The sequence below is a fragment of the Gasterosteus aculeatus genome, chromosome 18, assembly GCF_964276395.1.
Source record: "Gasterosteus aculeatus chromosome 18, fGasAcu3.hap1.1, whole genome shotgun sequence".
NCBI classification, from domain to species: domain Eukaryota; kingdom Metazoa; phylum Chordata; class Actinopteri; order Perciformes; family Gasterosteidae; genus Gasterosteus; species Gasterosteus aculeatus.
The window spans coordinates 9,038,760-9,057,459 of record NC_135706.1 but is presented as its reverse complement, the minus strand read 5'-3'; the positions used below and the strand labels follow the sequence as shown (position 1 = coordinate 9,057,459).

Genomic DNA, 18,700 nt, shown 5'->3' with positions numbered 1-18,700 from the left:
GTATTATGGTTTGTTGCCATCATATTTGAACTTACTGTTGAGCTGTTACATATTTGTTTGAGTCAAATAGTTAAAATATATGATTGTAGGTTGACTTTTGATATTAACATACAGCAATGCATGATGGGATATTGACCAGTTCCTCTTGTTATATTTTAATAATCATGTAAGACTTTTTAGACTAAAGTGTGTGTGTGTGTGTATAGTTATGCAATCTTATAGAGCATCACCTGCTTTGTAGTCTTGGTAATTTAAAATAGTTAGCACCATCATTCTGATAGGGAAGTGATTCAGAGACATTCCAGTCACCAACATGAACAACTCATACTTACCTGGCAGGGGAGATACCATGATCAATAAGGCGGTTCACCCAAGGCGAGGCTCAGTCATTGCACTCCGACTGAGCTGACCTTTGCGAATTCCCCAAATGTGGGAATCTCGACTGCATAATTTGTGGTAGTGGGGGACTGCGTTCGCGCTCTCCCCTGATGAAGTGTGAAAAGAAATAATAACCAATAATATTAGGACTTAATGTGAGGCTCCCACCCACTGTTGCTTTATTTAATACATGTGTGGTATGATGTAGTGTCATACGTTTAGGTGTGTATATAGATATATATATATAGTAGAACTACGGTTTCCCTTATTTACTCTACGCTAATGTTACGTCGTTTCTTTGTTAAGGTTTGGTTATTGTGTTCCCTTACATTACATTATAGGTCATTTAGCAGACGCTTTTATCCAAAGCGACTTACATTACACTTTAAACCCATGGCTTTTTCACAATTTTGCCCGGGGAGCAATTAGGGGTTAGATGTCTTGCTCAGGGACACTTCAACATGGAACATGGGGCAGCCTGGACTCGAACCACCAACCTTGTTGCGCCACAACGACCCTTACATTAGAGCGGTGTATATTAAATAGATTTCTGGAATAAGGGCTTGTTTTGCCCTTTAACAGAAGGTTATTTAACTTTTCAACTTTTTTTTCCCCCCAGTAAAGTATGAAATTACATTCAGATAATTATGTCTACGGCCCTTAAAAGGAGGACTAACTTGGTTGGTTCTGCTTATAGCCCTCCACTCCAACGTAATGACATTTCTCACAGCCAAACATTGAGTGATTTCTTTCCTTCAACAAAATGACTGTTTAAATGGAGGGAAAAACATGAAATCCACTGACAAATAATTCTGATTGTTGCACTTAGCTTTTGCCGATCCAAACGAAGAATCAATGTACACACATTTCTAAATATACACAATTGATAGCACAGATTTAGGTCACACTTTTCACATTTATTGTAACAAAAAACAGTGCCATTTTGGTCTACAGTTAAAACAATGCAAACATTGGCCATTTAACAACAAACTCTTAAACGGTCCCCGGTTCCAGAAGGAAGACGTTTGTCATTTCTGCGTGATGGTGAATGAATTCTGGTCCATTAACTCGCCCACTCTCTCCTGCAGAGTCTGGACCACCTCTGCGAGGATGAAGACGTGAGTATCATCAAGGTCCTTGAGGATGAACTTCTTGCCCAGGGCCATTTTTTCATCCAAGTGGAGGAGGAACTGTTTCATGGCAGGATCACTGGTCCAGTGAGCAGCAAAGAGAACAGCTTCATAAATTCATTACATTCTACACAAATGTGAGGAATAACGTACATCAGTTGAGCTTTATTTTTGTGTGTAAATAGAGGAATATTGATAGAATTACTTTATGTCCATATGGTTAGAAATATTTTTGGCAGATGCATTTTCTTACCATTCAACAAGGACACCTTTGTGTACGTTGACCATGTTGACAGGTAGAGGTTCAGCAGTCGACGCTAAAAAGAAAAAGAACATCCTCAGACCTGCCACACACTAAACTGCTGTTACTGAAGTTAAGTTACCAACAGAGACATGCTAACGAAGACATGCTAGCGGAGGCAACATGATAATTCCGGACACTAAAACCCAGTTAAGATAAAAGTTGACACTTTTAGGTCTTGATATTAGTTTAAAACGAGACAGCACGCCTAAACTGTTGCCTCGGAAAAGCAATCCAGCATTTAGTAAGGTTAGTATTTCAAGAACCAAACGGCTTAGTTAGCGGTGGCTTTTGGGTACAGACAGGTTAACGTTAGCTAGCTAGTTAGCGCTGACGTTATCTAGCTACCCCTGACGATATCTTTGTTCAACCGTGACTTAACTCGTCCCTGCGGCTGCTCTGCGAGGTACTGGGATTTAAAATCTAACTAACACGCCACCGACAGCGATCACACACACTGCTAGACTCAGGAGAAGAAGTCGAGGTGGACGAGAGACTTTCACCAACCTGATAGCTGTTGTTACAGAGCGGTGCGAGGACGTACGGTGCGACCCGAGGGACAATCTTCTGAGATCCCCAAATTGGGCATGTGACATTTAAATATCGTAGTTAATTATTACTATTCATTTAAGAAATATGAAAACATGTTATTGTTGTGGGTAAATTATATAAAAGTCCAGTGTAACCATAAAGTGGTCCCGTTCAATGATTTGCACATAAGCCATTGCAAAGTGGTGATTAAAAAGATGGAAAACATTGACAGATCCGTCTCCACCTTCATAGCTTTATTCATTGTAAGCATTGCCAGGGGCAATCAGGACAACAAAGACATTGTGATTTACAATCCATTGCTTTGTTAGTCCTGTACAAAAAATAAAGCAACCCCAAATTATATTAATGCAGGTCCATTTGAGGTAAACTTCAGGAAGGAATAAGTCTGGCACACTATGACTGAAATACTGTAGTTAGAATAAAATACATACAATACAAAATAAAAACTTTCAAAAATGTGAGTGTTCTTTAAAATTCTGGACTCACTAATGAGGGACCAATCTAGTAGGATGACTATTGACACCGTAATCTATTTGTAAAAAATACATATTACATTTTCCAAATAAAATGTCACATTTGTTTTTTTTATGCAAGTGCGCATTAAGGATCGGGAGATGGGTGACAGTGGTCCCCCCCCCATTTCAAGTTATTAGTAGGTTTTTTATCAGTTTGTTACGTTGATATATTTCCATCAGTGACTGATGTAGCTCTGCAATGCTTCCAGGATGAACTGAAGGCTGCGCTTGTAAAGAAACGAGTCCTTCTTCTCTGGCTTGCAGATGTTGAGATGATCTACGTCCACCTCAATGAGCTCCCCAATGCCGAGATCTAAAACCAGAGCAGGAGCAAAGTAAGAGCTAAAAGAACAAGACTTGTTGCTTTCAAGATCTGCTGGTTTGCACATTGCATTCAAATTCAAGCTATACATCACAAATGACTGTCTAATTTTCACATGTGCATTATTGTAACGTACTTGCTGACTGCGTTGGTACAACCAGTATCTTGATCATGGGACCAATGTTTGTTGGCAGCGTCTCTGCAAAGCTCAGCACCTTGAATTCCTTTTCTTTGGCCATGTTCAGGAAGTTATCATTGAGGTCACGCAGTGCCGGTGAGTCTTAAATGGACATGGGCAACAACCCACAATTAATATTGCACAATATCACATCATCACCGTTTGTGTCTATGAAAAAGTGATGGACCTCGTAATTCATTTTAAACACTTACCTTTACAAAGTTCTCTGACTTCTACGGAGGGAAAGAGAAGATATCGGACACTGACCGAGTACTCTGCCATAAAGGTGCCACGATGAGGGACACTATAGAACATAATGCCCTTTGTGTTATTTAACAGGCCATGCATTTCTGGGTCTTCTGAGGCATCCAGCAGCATTTTCTTCACAAGCAATCCTGATAGAAAAATGAAGAGGATACAAACAGACCGTGTGCACAACTTTTAAAGTGGATACACATATCCCATGTAGGTCCAGGTGTGACAAAGCCATTTGTTTTTCATATTGCATTCAAGAGATGCGAGTAAAAATCTGAAGTACTGGCGGAAGGAAAGTTGACAGAATACCTCCCATACTGTGAGCTACCCAGACCACCGGCTTCTCTCCAACTCCTGCAAGTTTTAACTTCTTTAGTAGCTCTCGACTTCTGTAGGCCAAGGACTTCCTGAGAAGACCAAAGATGGATTCAATAGTTGACTTATCAAGAGTCCGTTGGCCACAACAAGTAGAATTAAACATTTATCTCATGAAGAACTTTAGCTTAATTAGCTTTAAATAGTCATAATGTTGGATGAGTTTTTGTCCACATGCATTACTATTGGCAAGTAATGCAAGTTGCATGCAAAATAGTACACTATTCTATACTTAAACCCCAGTGGGCACATTAAGAAACTGCAGATTCCTCACCTCTGATTCTCTGCAGGACACTTGGCCATCCAGTCACTGAGGTGACTGTCATACTCCACTGATAGTACTCTCAGATTTGGACAGTCGGCAGCCAACCAGGACTGTCAATAAGATAGGACATAACACAGGAGAAGAGTGAGAGATAACTCTGAAACTTTTTCATTTGAATGAAAAAATGGATGTTGATTTTTCACCTTTGGCCAACATTCTGTGTAGTCCTCCCTGCTTTCTGCTTCCTTCTCCTCCTCGGACACGTCGCGGTCCTTCTGCCTCCAAGTCTTAAAAGCTGCCCCAAGAATCCCATGGATGAAGAGTACGTCTGCTTTAATCGGCTGGCTAGAAACAAACACATGGTCAAGTGTTGCTTTACATACAAGACCACATTAAAGTAATACCAATGAATGAATCGTTTTCATACTTGCTACGTGTTTGTGGGTGGAGGATATAAACGCCGTCTTGGTACTTCTCTTTTACTGTCTCTCTATCCAGGTTGGCCAGAGCGCGGGCGGCATGAGATGCCTGCATGACATGAGGAGACTGCGTCATCTCAGCGAGGGCCGAGATCCAGCCTGGAGGGGAGGTTTGGGTAGGAAGAAAGGATAATATTGGATGTATTCAAATGTTATTCAGGAGAATGGGGAAATCTTTACTATGAAGGGGGCACATTTGCTAAACACATCATACTCGGTACACCGAGTCAAGATGACACGTAACTCAACATCTCTATGGAACAACGAGACGAGTTGCACATTTACCAGACTGGGATATGGCCTGGTGAACACCCTCATTGAGCGCCAAGTTTCCTATGATACGAACAATGTTCCTCTGAATCTTCAGAGAGTCTCTGCGGAGCTGATAAACCCTCTGGAGGAGCTGCAGCCCACCGTTGGCAACTATGTGGTCACAGTGGCTCTGGACCTGCAAACCGGAAGTGTTTCAGTACACTCAGAACATTTAGTCACTGGTGGAGCCATAACGTAGTTTTGTTGGTTTGTTTTTCTTTGACGGAAACACTGGGTGAATTGGGACACGTAATTCCTACATTTGAAAACAGGGTGGCACATTACCATTAAAAGGCATATAGGTAAGTGACTGCTAAGGAGAACAGGTGTGGATGGAAAAAGAGTTTTTGACCAAGTTGTTGTGTCAACGAGGGGGTGTCTTATCCTGTGTGGTGCATGTAACCAAGATATAATGTAATGCAAGGGCATGAGATTGGTAATTTTATGCTACAGTCACGAATTGAAAGACACACAACGCACCAGACAGATAATTTGTTTATGGCATAACACTGTACGAATATGTCCGTCCCAAGTGGCTTTAAGTCATACATTGGAAATATGTTCGGGCCTCTGCAGTCGCTTAGCCATCAATATCAACCACCTTCAACAGGAGTTAGTCCATTGAGATCTGTTTCCAGGTATGAGCCAAATTACCTGAGTAGGTTGTAGTTATCAAATTCAGTCCAGTGTTATGAATTAGCGTTTTACTTTTAAATATGGGAAGATGAAGAGGATTAGCTTTTAACTTCAGTGTTGTGTTTAACCAACAAATAGGATCAATGCAATCAAGGGAATTCAAGAACTTCCCCCAAGACTAGATCTCGTTAGGATGCACAATGGCTATAATTACCTTGGAGTGCTGTACGAGTGCCTGTAAACAGAAGGATTCCACCTTCTCAGAGGGAACAGAGGTGAGGCTCTGGGCGTAAGGCAGCCCATTACCCCCGAAACACCACAGACCACCCTTGAATATGGGAGAGCATCTCTATTAGTATGAGGATTTAAAGATTCGGATTTCAGCCCTTTTGAACAAAAGCTGCCGGTTTATGTGCAAGTTAGTCAGTCTTCAAAAGACATGTGTTCAGAAGTGCATTCGTGATGCATTCCGTCTCGATTACCCGTTGAGCTGCCAGGGACTGGGTGCTCTCTCGGAGGGCCAGCGAGGTGAAGTACTGAACACACTTGTCCACCTCAGACTGAGGCAGAGACGCCAGCAACTGCCTAAGTCCGTCCTCTGCTGACAAACACTGTGAAGTGGACACATCTTATGTACATATGCAATCGATTGATAGTGTTGAATAGTTAGGGGGTCTTACATAATAGACCAATCTACAGAGATACTTACATCCCCTAGGGCGGGCAGTGCAGGTGAGCGCAGGAAGAATCGAAGATCCACTTGAGGAATCCGGGCCAGGCCCACTGCTGTTCGCTGGTCTATTGCCTGGGCGGCTGTCTGGTACTGGTAGTCTGCGTTGTTAACAACAGGCGTGAACTGATCACTCAGGTTTACTGTGAAGCTGAATTGATAATCAACAATTTTGTATATTTTACCTTGCCAGTGGTGATGTTCTGCCAGCTCCTGAACGGCTTGTAGTCTGATGGCTTTATCGGCCGACATCGTCCTCTTCAGTAAGACCCATAAGGCCACCTCGTGTGGGTCTGCATCAACGTGGCTGAAGTGCTCTAAGATATAGAGTAGAAAGCGCTTTGACCAGCTGAACGTTCGCAGAATGAAGTGAATACGGGGTACTAGTACATTGCTAAAAGGTACTGTGGCAATTGCATTCACACCATATCTACCCTGACTACGGTTATCTACACCACCACATTAAGATTTCACGGCTAAAAGGTTACACACCTTGTGGTTTCACAACCTGTGGTTTCACAACCTGTGGTTTCACAACCTGTGGTTTCACAACCTGTGTCATCAACGTTGCAGCTTTTCATTTTCAAGAAGTAAAAGTTGATTTATTAGATATCAGATAGGAATAGAATTTCATGAAAAAGATGTCACGTTTCTATAATTCAAAAGAATCCGAATTCACATTAACAAAAGTCAAGACTGATCAATCCAGAGGCAATATAAAAAAGGCAAGACAATGAACTATGTATATTGCAACTAATCGTACAATATGCACTGTAGTGGCCATTTGTCGTGGCTGCACCTACTGGTTTGTTTCTTTCTTGCAGCAAGAGAGCGGATTGTCCAGGCAATCTTTTCCTTTTGTTTCTCATTTATTCCACAGAAGGCAACAAACACATACAATATAACATGGCTGCCTTTCCTATGCTGTGCTTTCCTCTGGCTCCTGGCTATGCCCTTAAATAACCTACAGGTGCCCAGTTAATTAGTGGTCCAATTAACCAAAACTACACAGGGTTAGGGTTAGGGTTACTTAGTGACAAAAAATGATGAAACTAAATTGACTACGAAAACAGAAAAGGCTATCTTAATATTATAATCAACCCAAGAAACCAAACAACAGTATTTAGGAATAAATAACTAAATAATAGCTCCCATATGCACTTTATTGCACACACTATGGAACAAAAACAGGATGTGCATGTTCAAAGCAGGCGTTTCCTTTAGCCTTAATCTGCACACCCCACATAGAAATGAGTCGTAGCTTTATGAAACTACATATCTGTTCTTCTAATAGCAGCAACTTCTCCTTTCCAATTCTGGAAACATGAGGGGCAGTAGTATGGCCTCAAACAGTGAAATTGTATATGTAATGGCAACGGTTGGTCTCTTACCGTCTAGTGATTGCAGCAGAACCCTAGATGATACTTCCACGAACCGCCTTGCTGCTTTATGAAGTTCCCTCCTTGCTTTGTGTGTAAGCCCTAGACACAAGGTGAAAAAAATAATGATCTAGGCAATTAGAATTTTATTTCTATAAAAGCCGTACCCAACTACTAAAGCCATTTAGTCATTTTTGCTCATTTGTATCTTAGTTCAGGTCGATACGTAATCGTTTCCATTTAATAAGAGAACCTTGAAGAGTGGAAGTGATCGGTCAACGGGCTGACCCAAACATTCTGGCAGGGGAGATAATAGAGAGGGGAAGGAAAGACTGGAAGCCATGAAAACAGACGTCACTGGGCACCTGCACACGCTGTACAATTTTGTGCTCACATAAAAATAAATGCAGCTATTCAGCATATTCCTAAAGTTATCTAGCTGGTCCAAAAGAAAACATCTAAACTAAAAGGAAATCTCAATGGTCTTATTCTTTACAGTTTTGTAAGGAATACAAGATCATATCCCAGTGTAGTTGTTAAAGTGTAGGTGGATGACACGCAGTACCTGCAGCGAAGTTTTCCTTTTCATCGGAGGGAGTGGCCTTCAGATAGATGTAAGACTTGTACTTCTCCTGAAGAATTGCACTAGTGTCAATGGTCACAGCCTTGTTCAAGGCCACCACTTCGTAGGTGATAAAAAGACAGCCCCTGTAGAGAGGCAACGAATAAGCCGTGGCCCACAGTGAGAGCTCTTTTCACACAAGTTCAAAGGTCAAAGTATGTAAATTATAATTACTGTAACTTACCCCGAGACCACTGCTCCAGTCACCTTAGCCACCTTTCCTAAATGTGAGCAGGAAAGTAGACACGGGTTGGTCTTTAGAGGACACCAAGCTGACACAATAAGCGGTGTCTCATAGTCGCTTACTTAAATGTTTCCACTGGAGCACTTTCCTCACTCCAGGCGGCCCAGATGTGCTCAGTCTCCGACAGCGGATCAACCGCAGCGCCGCACCGGACATCTTCCACCTGCGCGTCCCGCAGCACGTTAAAAGGAACGAAGACCAACAACTACCTGACGCTTTACACTCCCGGGAGTCACACGTGATTTTATGTGAATCACGTAACGATATAACTTTACTTTAGCCAACTTTAGGTTAAGGTAAATGATGCGCAGCCAGCCAACTAACTAATGAGACGAGGCTCTGTCGACTAAACAACCGGCAGTAACAACATTTAACCAACTAGGAACAATAAATGACGCCCCGCCTTAGTGGTCAACTTCGTTAACTTAACGTTATGCAATTAGCGAGCTAACTTTAATAATCAAATCACTTACAGCTCTTCTCGCTAACGTTAGCTAGCGTTAGCCGCGTTTAACACGGAACGACAAGCTACGGGCGAAGCCTTCTGCGGCCTGTTCCTCGCCCGTCAAGCCGCTGCGCGTCCCGGCTTTCTGCTCGAACCAAATCCGGCCGAGTGACACGCACCACGAAAAAGTAAACACGAAACACTCCGGTCAAACGCTTTAGTGAACCGTTAGCTAACACGGGCTAACGCTAGCTTGTAGGAAACGCCTTCTCGCCGTGAGCCAACCGGCGTGGCCGATTAAGCGGACGTCAATCGGTTTAAAGGGTTTTCTTGTATGAATATTGGCATTACCGTATTCATGGGAGAACTTCGGAGAGGCTACAGAGTCGCGTCTTCCTTCGGTCGCAGCGCCCCTGTTTTTTCTCATGAGCGCAGCTGCGTATCGCGCAGATTACGCGTCACCCGTGTTCGCTAACGCCGTTGTAAATATGTAACGTAATGTTGTGTTGTAGTGTGGCGTTAACCTGCAAGAAGCACACCTGGGAACTTCTCCAAAGTAATCATTGTTCTTTTGTGATGACCAGAGGTTTTTAAGGTGGAGAATAAGTTGTAATGCTTTTCATTCTGGATTTTATTGCATTTATTTATGGGGAAAGTTCATTAAATTACAATCAAATTCAAACAACAAAACAGTCTCTCGCGATCAAACATACTGCACTCACAAACGCAGACACACTAAATTACAAACTAATTTCCACTTTGACCCTTTGGGGCTGACATACACAATCATTCATTTTTTTCATAGATATTAACTCTTTTGCTTCATAAATGCCATGTCACCAGTATGTATTTGTACGTCTTCATACAGGCAGCTCAAGTGGGATTCTTTCTGTTCATGAGCACTCCGCATAACTGAGGGTTTTTTAATGTTTTGTATTGGCATTGAAAAAGGAAACAATGCTCACGTCAATACCAGATATATACCAACAAATCAAAAGACATAGTGTTATAGTGTTGAACAGGGCACGCAATTTACCTCAATGTCTTTGTTGTCTTCTCTGCTCCACTGGGTCACATAAATCAATACAGATTCATTCCAATGTTATTCGTAGATCCATTTACAACTCTGGGCTCAATTAGTTAAGAGTCAACCCGGCAATCACTCCTCTCAAGTGCATGTTTCCTGATATGCTCTAATAATGCTCTCGTATGCTGGAGGTGGGGTCTGTGTAGCGTAGGAACCCTTCAGGCCGTTGTTCCCCCAAAACGACTCTGGTCTGGGTGGGGCGGCGGCCGGCCGGGCTGCCGTCCGAGGCGATCCAGCTGACGTGGTCAGCGTCGGCGTACGCGGCAGCGTGGTCTGGCTCCCTTCCTCCGCCTCTCGCGCGATTTGGCTGCACTGCAGCAAAGGGTGGAAGGTGGAGGCCCTGAAGCTGGATTTGTGGCCGAGCGGATCGAGGGGATCCGCGGAGGAAGTCTGCCGGTGGAAGCTGAAGGCGGCGCTCACCAAACTGTTGTTGCTGCGCCGATCGTAGCTGCTGTTGCGGTTGAAGCCCGGGCGGCCGCGGGGGGACATGCGTGATTGGCGGGGCGGACGGCGGGTGATCCTGGCAGAGCCCGCTTTGCGTCGGGACATCCAGGTCAAGATCACGTAAACCAAGGCCCCCAAAACCAGGCCCACCGCGATGGACACACAGAAAGCTATGATCAAAGGGACTGGAAAGAGAGAAATCCATTTTCTACATTTTTTTTTCTAGGATACTTGGCTTATACTTTACTTTACATTTTCTGTTCAGAATGAACTGTTTTAAACCCACGTTTACTACGATATTAATTGCCTTTGGCTATGACTATTGTTTGGAAATGGAAGGTATTTTAACACATACTACAACAACATCTGTTTGTTACAAATAAAGGATTGCCGATGGCTTTTTGACTAAATTATAGTAGTCTTTCCTCTTTCATGTTTACCAGACCACGTTTTTCGAGACAGTGAGCTGATTCTATTTCACTTCTCTCTGCCTTGGAAGCAGTAGTGGCCACATAAGTGTGCTTGAGAGAAGAGAGAGAATGTAGCGGCTTAAACAAATGCTTCTGACTGCTGCCAGCAAAAACAAATCAATTTCCTCTCAATGCCGTTAAGCTAAAAACAGAAGCTGTTTTTCTACCAGTCCATGTTTCCACAGACTTTCTTTAGCGAGAAGGGAAAGGAGACACTGGACAAAAGTCATCTGGAAAAATCATTTACAGAAACAAAGGAGAAAAGAACTAAGAAAACATGTCTGCACCTTGTGGATTTGGATTTAGTTGCAAAAGTTGACATGTCTACAAGATGATTCATGCCCACATATTAATCTGTTTTAAAGGTGATCAAAGCTGAAATTCTCGTAAGAAGAACAGCACCAATCACAGAGACCACATGAAAAAGACCTGCTAAAAGAGAAGGGAAGTTGGAAAAAAACTCACCCGCATCAAAAGACCGAAGTATTTCCAGAAAGAGATTTGTGTCGTTCTCGGCCATGACTTTGAGGAGAAGAAGAGCGACTGATACTCAGTTCAGTCTGTCTTTAACTCTCTTCTTCTCCCTTCTCTTCTTCTTCTGCTGCTCCTTGACCGTCTCCCTTTGCTTTTCCCGTCTTTCTGCCTCCCCTCTTTCCTGTTCTCTCACTTTTCCCCTTTCCTGTCCCCTTGCTCACTTTCTCTGTCAGTATGTCTGAGCCCAGAGGCACGCGGCACTGGCGGCTAACTCTGGCGGGCCGTCTTGTTTATGGAAGCGGAAAACTACACTGTCACATTTCCTGCCTTGCTGCTTGAAATTAGCAACAGGAGTGGCTTATCTATCCAGGACAGAGATCCTGGAGGTGGGGAGACGGGGTGTTGCTGTAATCACTTCCTCTCCCATCATTTCCGTCTGGTTGATGAATGTGAAATCACCAGAGTGCTAAAAGACTACAGCTTTCACCGTTGGAAAGTCCACCACACTCACCGCTATTTTTCTTCCTTTCAGAAATGATAAATGTTTCAATCTCGCTCATATTCTTTCCATCCACCACAGAGCCCACAGGAAACAGTTTAGCATACGATGCACTGGCAGTTACAGGCCTGACTCGGGTGTCAGAACACAAAACCACGGCTGGAATTGACGGTGACAGTACTGTAAGTGCTTTTAATGCTCAGTTAATTATGACCTGGTGTATTGTTTTGAACAGGCTGTGTGGATATTTGCCTGTTCTCACTTCCAGCATCTCTGTTAGTAACCTCAGTCTTTCCACAGTGTCTGCCATGTCAGCGGGGCCTGCGTTGGACGTCTGATCCTTTCTCAGCTGGAATGATCCAGTAAAAACATTTCCAGTTTGATAAGATGGAAAAGCAGCTCGGCTACTCTTTCAGTGCACCGACATTTCTACATTTGAACAGTTATGTGATGGTGAATGAAAAGGAAGCTCGTCGTGTTGCTCATTCTTGATCCTGCAGTGTTAAATATGCAAGGTCATCAGTATAGGCCGAAGGAAGGATGCGAGTAGTCCTGTTGGTATGCATCTGATGTAGACCAACCCCATTTGTTCCATCAGCTTGGACCATATTTCACCTTAAATTCAACCTCAACATTTCTCAAGTTTCCTTGTTATTCCTCTCCAGTGATATCAAAAGTTCATCTTCAGACAAATTCATTTAAAGTGTATTAAACCTAAAAGTTGACAACATGCAGCATTCTCACTGTAAAATAGAGTGAAAATAACCCGACCAAAGCCCGAACTTCCTTTAATTGTTGCCTAAATACCGGGCAAACACCCATAACACTAGTATGTGTGGCCACTGGCCTTTGTGTTCTGTTAGAGAGTAACTACAATGGAATGGGCTCATAGGTGGAGGACACATTCTTTAAACATTTTGGCTGGAGTTCATAACCTTATCAAAATGTCATGGGGCAGAGTGGTGGGGAATTAGAGTGTGCAAACTGTAATGTTTAACATGGTTATGGTCTTCAAGGACGTAGCCAACAACGATGGATATATTATTGTGGTTAAATAATACAGAACTGTGAGGAGTTTCTACTTGTAGATTAGTATCAACATCTCATTAATCTCCTGAACATTAGCTTTTAGCAATGTGCCCCTCTGCGACAGCACTTACTGACCACTGTCGTCAGTATTATTCTGATTGAGAGAGATGGAGTCAACAGCAAGGGACTGACAGTCTCTGCTATGGCGTCTTTCTGTCCCGTCTATGAACAGTAGATGGCGTAATACTCCAGGATAACTTCACAGCACGTCTCACCATGTGTCCTGAAAGCCGCAGAGAGACTATCCAACATGCAGAACCAACCAGCCGGTTTTAGTCCAAAGGAAAGAAACCTCCAGGTTGGCAAATCGACTGCTATTTTTTTTTTTATAAAGAAATGATATAGCAGCCAAAGTGACATCTAGTATTTAACATGCAACATCACCAATTAAGGAAAGGAAACCTCAATACTAGATCAAATGTCTTGTTGAGTGAGTTTTTCAGTACATGTATGGTTACCAAACAGGATTTCTCTCTTGCATAATGTTGATTTTGACATTCAGGTTAGCGCGAAACTTTATAATGAGATTTTAGAAAACTGCTGACTGTGCATGGAAGAGATTACCACACAGGCGGTCTCGGTCCCGGGCTCTCAGCCCGTGCTCTGATGAGATAAGAAAACGGCTCTTAATGGAGACTGGGTCGGCTACTATAGGAAGATTTTCTATTGACCCACGTGCTTTGTCTCCCCTCACTGCAGCAGCAATGTTTGCTGTCTGTCCTGCTGAATCCGTTCAGTCCTGCAGGGCTCCGGGCGGCAGAGGTCACCCCCACCAGAGCTGCGTAAAAATGTGGGGATCAGCAGTCCGTCTGTGCTGCAGAGGAGCCAACAAATCCAACCGAATCCCACAATTTATCACAGTGGCTGAACAGTCGGAACATCTGATTATGACAACACAACAACAAAAATGGTTAGATTTGTATTTATTGTGATGCATTGCGTATTTAGTTGTTCCCGTGTGGGTTGAGCTTTAACTACCAAGAGAATTGATTTGCTCCTGGTTTTCATACGACACTAGCGATTGGGTAAGCATATCATCCTCTGTATGGCATATTTAGTACATAACGTAAGCTCCTTCGCCCTCCCCACATCCCCCTTCACCTGCTCTAATGCCAGCATCTTATTAACATAAAGCCATTCCATAAATTAATCCTCGAAGCAGCTTGCACTACGACGTCATCACAACAGATTGAATCAACATGCCCTGCATCTGTGCATTCTGTCGGTGGCATTCATCGGCCAAATTGTGAAGGTGATCTGAAATCAATAATAATTTATCAGCTTCTATGCCCACTTTGTTTATGTCAGGGACAGAGGAGTCCCTCACTCTGCTGGCCGAGGCTGTGGCCAAAGTGGTGTAGGTCCCCTTTAGGCCGCTCTGAGCTCTTCTGAGATGATGATGAAAGGACTTGTCTAATGGGATTACACATCGTGATAAGTGCTCCGAGGCGAGTGTTTCATCACACCTCCCTCCTGCCTTTCAGAGAGTGGCATTGATCTGCTGTGCGATGGCAAATGGCGGATACAGAGTTTTTGGAGAGACGTTTTATCGGCTGCGGTGTGTTTTGATCGATTGTTTACTCGTATCGATGCCTTTCTTTCCAACTCCACGTGTCACACTTTATTTTAGAAGGAAAATGCACTGTGGCCTAAAATGCTCCTTAGTTTTCAGAAAAGTTGTTGAAATGGAAGAAGGCAATGATGAGATGAAGCGAATAATACAGGAATTCATCGTAAATCAAATAGGGACTTTTATAAAATTGCAAATCAAACATTACTTAATACTTAATCGTTTTTAGTTGACTACATTATCAATTACGTCATAATTCAGTTTACAACCGCCGATTTATCATCAATTTACATTTTTAAATTCACTTAATAACTATAATAAGCCCACTAAGCACTCATCTGAATCCATCAAGATGTCCCGTATTGGTCTATCATACATACTGTACATATTTATTCATGCACACATACATTGTATGTAAATTGCTTTACATATTCATACATCTATATAAATATACACTTATTTTTTACATTTCCTCAACCTGATCACCTGATCATCAATTTCAGTCGTGATGCTCGTCACAAGGAAATTACAATGACAATTCCGTTTTAAGATGGATTTATCCTTTAACATAGTCAGTACGACTGCTTCATGTAAATGAACATCCAGTAAGAAATGTGTTGTTGTCTTCGAAGGCGAGGTCTGCTGCAGCAAACTCTGTCCTCTGATCTTCCGTTGTGTCTCTCGCTTGCTGACAAACACTTTCTCTCCCACACTTCTTCATCTTACAGTGGCCCCGGTTGGCACGGGACGCTTCCTTTCATGCCATTGGTCCTGAAGTGAGAAGGAAGAGCCATCCCTTCTGATTGGACAGAAGGTGGCAGCACAAGCAGACCAGGAAGCTGTCTTTACTGCAGAAGTAGAAAGGGCTCATGCATACTGTATGTGATTGCTGGCATACACGTACAGTATGAACGTACATCATCATCGTCGGGGGGAGGAGCTTCTCTGAGTGAGAGGATTGCAGACGACTGCTGCAAGTCCGATGACTTGAAAACACCAACGCAGCATGCAACATGGACAGGATTCAGCTTTGACAGCCTGCAGTCAGTGGGGAGTGCCAAACTACTGCGGCTTAGTCTGAGTCCTGATCAGCATCAGAGACTTGCCAGGGTGACGCACCGAAGTTGGGACGTGATTTAGATGATCTCGGGTCAGCAGCATGGCATCACCCAGGCGCTATGGACACTCCACGCGGGATATTACCAATGTGATGCAGAAGCTGCAAGGTAGGTGTAAAATGCTTACTCACTCAAAACCCTCCACCTCGGTTCTGCAGCGTTTTTAGGGGTGACCTAGTGCTTGGCATGACACAGCAAAACCGTGTGAGCTGGAGAGATTTACTGTTACTGTAAAACAGCTCTATGTGTATGTTACCTTTTCTGCCTATGAGTGTTACCTTGTTCTGCTCGAGTTCAAATAGCTGATAAACGTGTGCTACGTGAAGGGCATGACAGAACTGGACATGCAAATATCACAGCGTGCAGTGCTCAAGCACATTGGATATTTATACGTTAGAATCAATTACGTTTAGTCTAACATGCAGTGTCTCACAGCACATGGCTTTATTTTCTGTTGAGTTTGTTTTTTGCTTTTTGATCGTTAATGCAGATGCATGCATCGTAGAACTCTGCAGTATGGTAGATTTAATGCCTTACAGAATATTCTTTAGCGGGAATAGGACCAGTAACTAAGTAGATTGAATGAACCAGCGTGTGAGAGATTCGGTTGTTGTATTTTATTCACAAACCTGCTGTGTGTGTTTTTGTGTGCACATGTGTGCACATGCACATTATGTCTTTCTGTTTGTGGATAGACTGGGAAGCAGACAATAGAATAGCTAATCCCCAGAGAAGCTGAAGCTGACAGGGTGAAGTCCATTCCTTGATGTGGACACTTCACACTCACTGGGGGAATAACAGCCATTTAAAAAAAATACTCATGATGCATCCAAACCAGCAATTCATTTTGCTCTTATCTCTATTTCTGTTCTAACTATTTCTTTCATTTGAACACCGTATTTGCAGCAGATCTAAATATTTTTTCATGTTTTTCATTTTCCTGCAAGTCAAACAAAGAGCGTGTATTTTTTCTTAGCCGTTTCACCACCATACAACAATGTATCCCTGTGTGGCGTCATACATCCCTCATGATAAGATTTATGATACTTGCAAAGTAGCAGGAAAGTCAGCTGACACCGGAACTGGGATCCAACATGGCTGCTCCCTGTGTGGCTTCTGAGGTGGCAGTTTCTGTGAAAGCTGAGAACAGCATCAGCAGCCACGTGGCTCCTCTGCATCACTGTGTGCAGGTGTTGGTGCACACCGATTGATCTAATTTTAGAAGCTCCCCCAGAAGATGTCTCTCCTGTGCAAGGACCGATCAGAGAATCAGATGATTTATCACATTGCACTGCCGAACAACTATTATTTATGAATAAGGATATAATTCACACACAAAAAAATAGTGTTTTTTTTTTGGAAGCTGCGTAATATTTAATCTATGCAGAATATGTAGTAATTATGCATAAATTCAGGACTATCATTTAACACTACAAGACACTAAATTACATAAATGAAGCCGCTCTGTCCCAACTGTGGCTTGTGTGACAAAAATACTATGGACGAGGGTCCGTCCACATCATCTAATTACATCACAAACGGTCTCTTTCCTGCTTTACTCTCACTGTCTGGTGTCATACAAGCCTTTGAGATAATAATGGTCTTGTTGCCGTGGTGATGCTTACGGAAGGATGGATTGAGGGTCCAAAGTACTGCTTAAACATTTGCCCGAACAACAGAGAATATAAAGGCTATTAAATGGCGTGCTTGTAGTATCGAGTAGAGATGTACACGTCTCACATGCGTCCTGTGGTGTCATCTGATTAGCTTTATTTCAGCAATGTTTTCCTTTTCATACAAATCACTCATTTTGCCATATAAAATGAGTCCACCACACCTCTGGTTTGCATCAGTCTCCTGGGAGACGAGCGCTGAACCTGTGATGATATCATCAACGTGTTCTGTCTGAATCAAAGAGAAACACCAAAGAGAACATAATATGAGCTAATTTAAGGCTATCATGAGCATGTGTTTGTTGTCTTTGGTATCGTGCAGTGCTTCTTTAGGTAGACATGAGCTTTGTGGCAAATTAGATCTCTAAATTAAATCAATGTCCCCTTTGTTCAGGGTGGCTTGCTATTCACTTCCCATGGTTAGCTAGTAATTCTCCAGTGGGATATGTGTTCGCAAATTGACTGCATTGACATGTTATTTTCACTTTATCCGTGAACCTCAATATGATCTTATTTCTAAACACTGGAGTGTCAGATAAAGGTAATACAATACAGTTATTTATGTATTTTAAAGCCTGATAAAATTAGCATATATTGTTCCTCCTCTCTTGAGATGATGTTCTCAAATTAGCCGCTTCCACAAATCACCAGCAACTATGAAATAAACTGTACACCCCTCAGGCTCAATTTAGAAGCTGTAAGTAACCACTCAGCGCGACATCAAAACTTTTGCCCCAGTTATGGGTTGGTGCTTTTCATCTTTTAACCGTCTCTTTTGGTGTACCTCTATTTTGCAGCGGGAAAAAAACAGCAATTAGTGACACCATATGGTAGAGAACGCGGAGTTCGCTTTGAACACCTCCCAGCCTGAACTCCTCCATATGCTGTGGAATTTGCCCGTTTTGTTGTCTCTCATTAATGAGAAAAGCAATGCATCGTTTTTCCTATTTCAATTCCTCGCGTTCATTCCCACCCACACCTCTGGGTTCTACCAACTGCTATCTCACCACGCGGACGACTTTGCCGAGTCTCTGTGTGAGTTTTGTGAGAGTAGTCTATGTGCTATTCTATACTTGCAATTGGCTTTTGATCCAATAATTCAGAAGGACATTGCAGCAGATTGAGTTTCTCAAACAATATAGCTTTGCGTATTGTATT

At 42.8% G+C, this 18,700-nt stretch overlaps 4 protein-coding genes and 1 non-coding gene across 7 annotated transcripts in view; 2 read left to right on the top strand and 3 right to left on the bottom strand.

Annotated features, from left to right (window-relative positions):
* The first annotated feature begins 324 nt into the window (after positions 1–324).
* LOC120808557 (U1 spliceosomal RNA) lies at positions 325–488 on the top strand. Its single transcript, XR_005709979.2, has one exon. It is a non-coding gene; the product is annotated as a U1 spliceosomal RNA (small nuclear RNA).
* Positions 489–1,274: 786 nt separating this feature from the next.
* Positions 1,275–2,404, bottom strand: gtf2h5 (general transcription factor IIH, polypeptide 5). The gene is made up of 3 exons (XM_040161426.2): positions 2,317–2,404; positions 1,762–1,825; positions 1,275–1,587 (listed from the first exon to the last, which is right to left on the bottom strand). The coding sequence occupies exons 2-3, from the start codon at positions 1,794–1,796 to the stop codon at positions 1,407–1,409; spliced, it is 216 nt and encodes a 71-aa protein (XP_040017360.1). The 5' UTR covers positions 1,797–1,825; positions 2,317–2,404; the 3' UTR covers positions 1,275–1,406.
* A 169-nt stretch (positions 2,405–2,573) lies between these two features.
* serac1 (serine active site containing 1) lies at positions 2,574–9,756 on the bottom strand. 2 transcript variants are annotated; one of them, XM_040161392.2, is made up of 17 exons: positions 9,470–9,756; positions 8,736–8,836; positions 8,614–8,650; positions 8,373–8,515; positions 7,820–7,909; positions 6,614–6,745; positions 6,408–6,529; positions 6,181–6,309; positions 5,913–6,026; positions 5,036–5,198; positions 4,699–4,849; positions 4,475–4,616; positions 4,281–4,381; positions 3,941–4,038; positions 3,589–3,771; positions 3,335–3,478; positions 2,574–3,189 (listed from the first exon to the last, which is right to left on the bottom strand). In XM_040161392.2, the coding sequence occupies exons 2-17, from the start codon at positions 8,827–8,829 to the stop codon at positions 3,053–3,055; spliced, it is 1,980 nt and encodes a 659-aa protein (XP_040017326.2). In that variant the 5' UTR covers positions 8,830–8,836; positions 9,470–9,756; the 3' UTR covers positions 2,574–3,052. The 2 variants fall into 2 exon arrangements, with proteins under 2 accessions (XP_040017326.2, XP_040017327.2); XM_040161393.2 differs by having other exon boundaries at positions 9,147–9,666.
* Positions 9,735–12,093, bottom strand: myct1a (myc target 1a). Of its 2 annotated transcripts, XM_040161417.2 has the most exons (3): positions 11,585–11,948; positions 10,626–10,834; positions 9,735–10,517 (listed from the first exon to the last, which is right to left on the bottom strand). In XM_040161417.2, exons 1-3 carry the CDS (start codon positions 11,637–11,639, stop codon positions 10,287–10,289), a joined length of 495 nt encoding a protein of 164 aa, XP_040017351.2. In that variant the 5' UTR covers positions 11,640–11,948; the 3' UTR covers positions 9,735–10,286. The 2 variants fall into 2 exon arrangements, with proteins under 2 accessions (XP_040017351.2, XP_040017350.2); XM_040161416.2 differs by having other exon boundaries at positions 9,735–10,834; positions 11,585–12,093.
* Positions 12,094–15,579: 3,486 nt separating this feature from the next.
* Positions 15,580–18,700, top strand: part of syne1a (spectrin repeat containing, nuclear envelope 1a) — a 115,025-nt gene continuing 111,904 nt past the window's right edge. The window contains exon 1 of the mRNA XM_078093108.1: positions 15,580–15,977. Coding sequence (XP_077949234.1) covers positions 15,911–15,977 — 67 coding nt within the window. The 5' untranslated portion in view covers positions 15,580–15,910. The remainder of the gene's footprint in view (positions 15,978–18,700) is intronic.

Bases quoted from the DNA above. Each gene is read 5' to 3' on its own strand.
- myct1a (XM_040161416.2), bottom strand. From the start codon at position 11,639: ATGGCCGAGAACGACACAAATCTCTTTCTGGAAATACTTCGGTCTTTT. The intron at 10,835-11,584 runs GTGAGTTTTTTT...CTCTCTTTCCAG, and splicing joins ACTTCGGTCTTTTGATGCGG to TCCCTTTGATCATAGCTTTC.
- serac1 (XM_040161392.2), bottom strand. From the start codon at position 8,829: ATGTCCGGTGCGGCGCTGCGGTTGATCCGCTGTCGGAGACTGAGCACA. The intron at 8,651-8,735 runs GTAAGCGACTAT...GCTCACATTTAG, and splicing joins GCTCCAGTGGAAACATTTAA to GAAAGGTGGCTAAGGTGACT. The intron at 8,516-8,613 runs GTAAGTTACAGT...GCCTCTCTACAG, and splicing joins ACTGGAGCAGTGGTCTCGGG to GGGCTGTCTTTTTATCACCT.
- gtf2h5 (XM_040161426.2), bottom strand. From the start codon at position 1,796: ATGGTCAACGTACACAAAGGTGTCCTTGTTGAATG. The intron at 1,588-1,761 runs GTAAGAAAATGC...TCACTGGACCAG, and splicing joins AAAGGTGTCCTTGTTGAATG to TGATCCTGCCATGAAACAGT.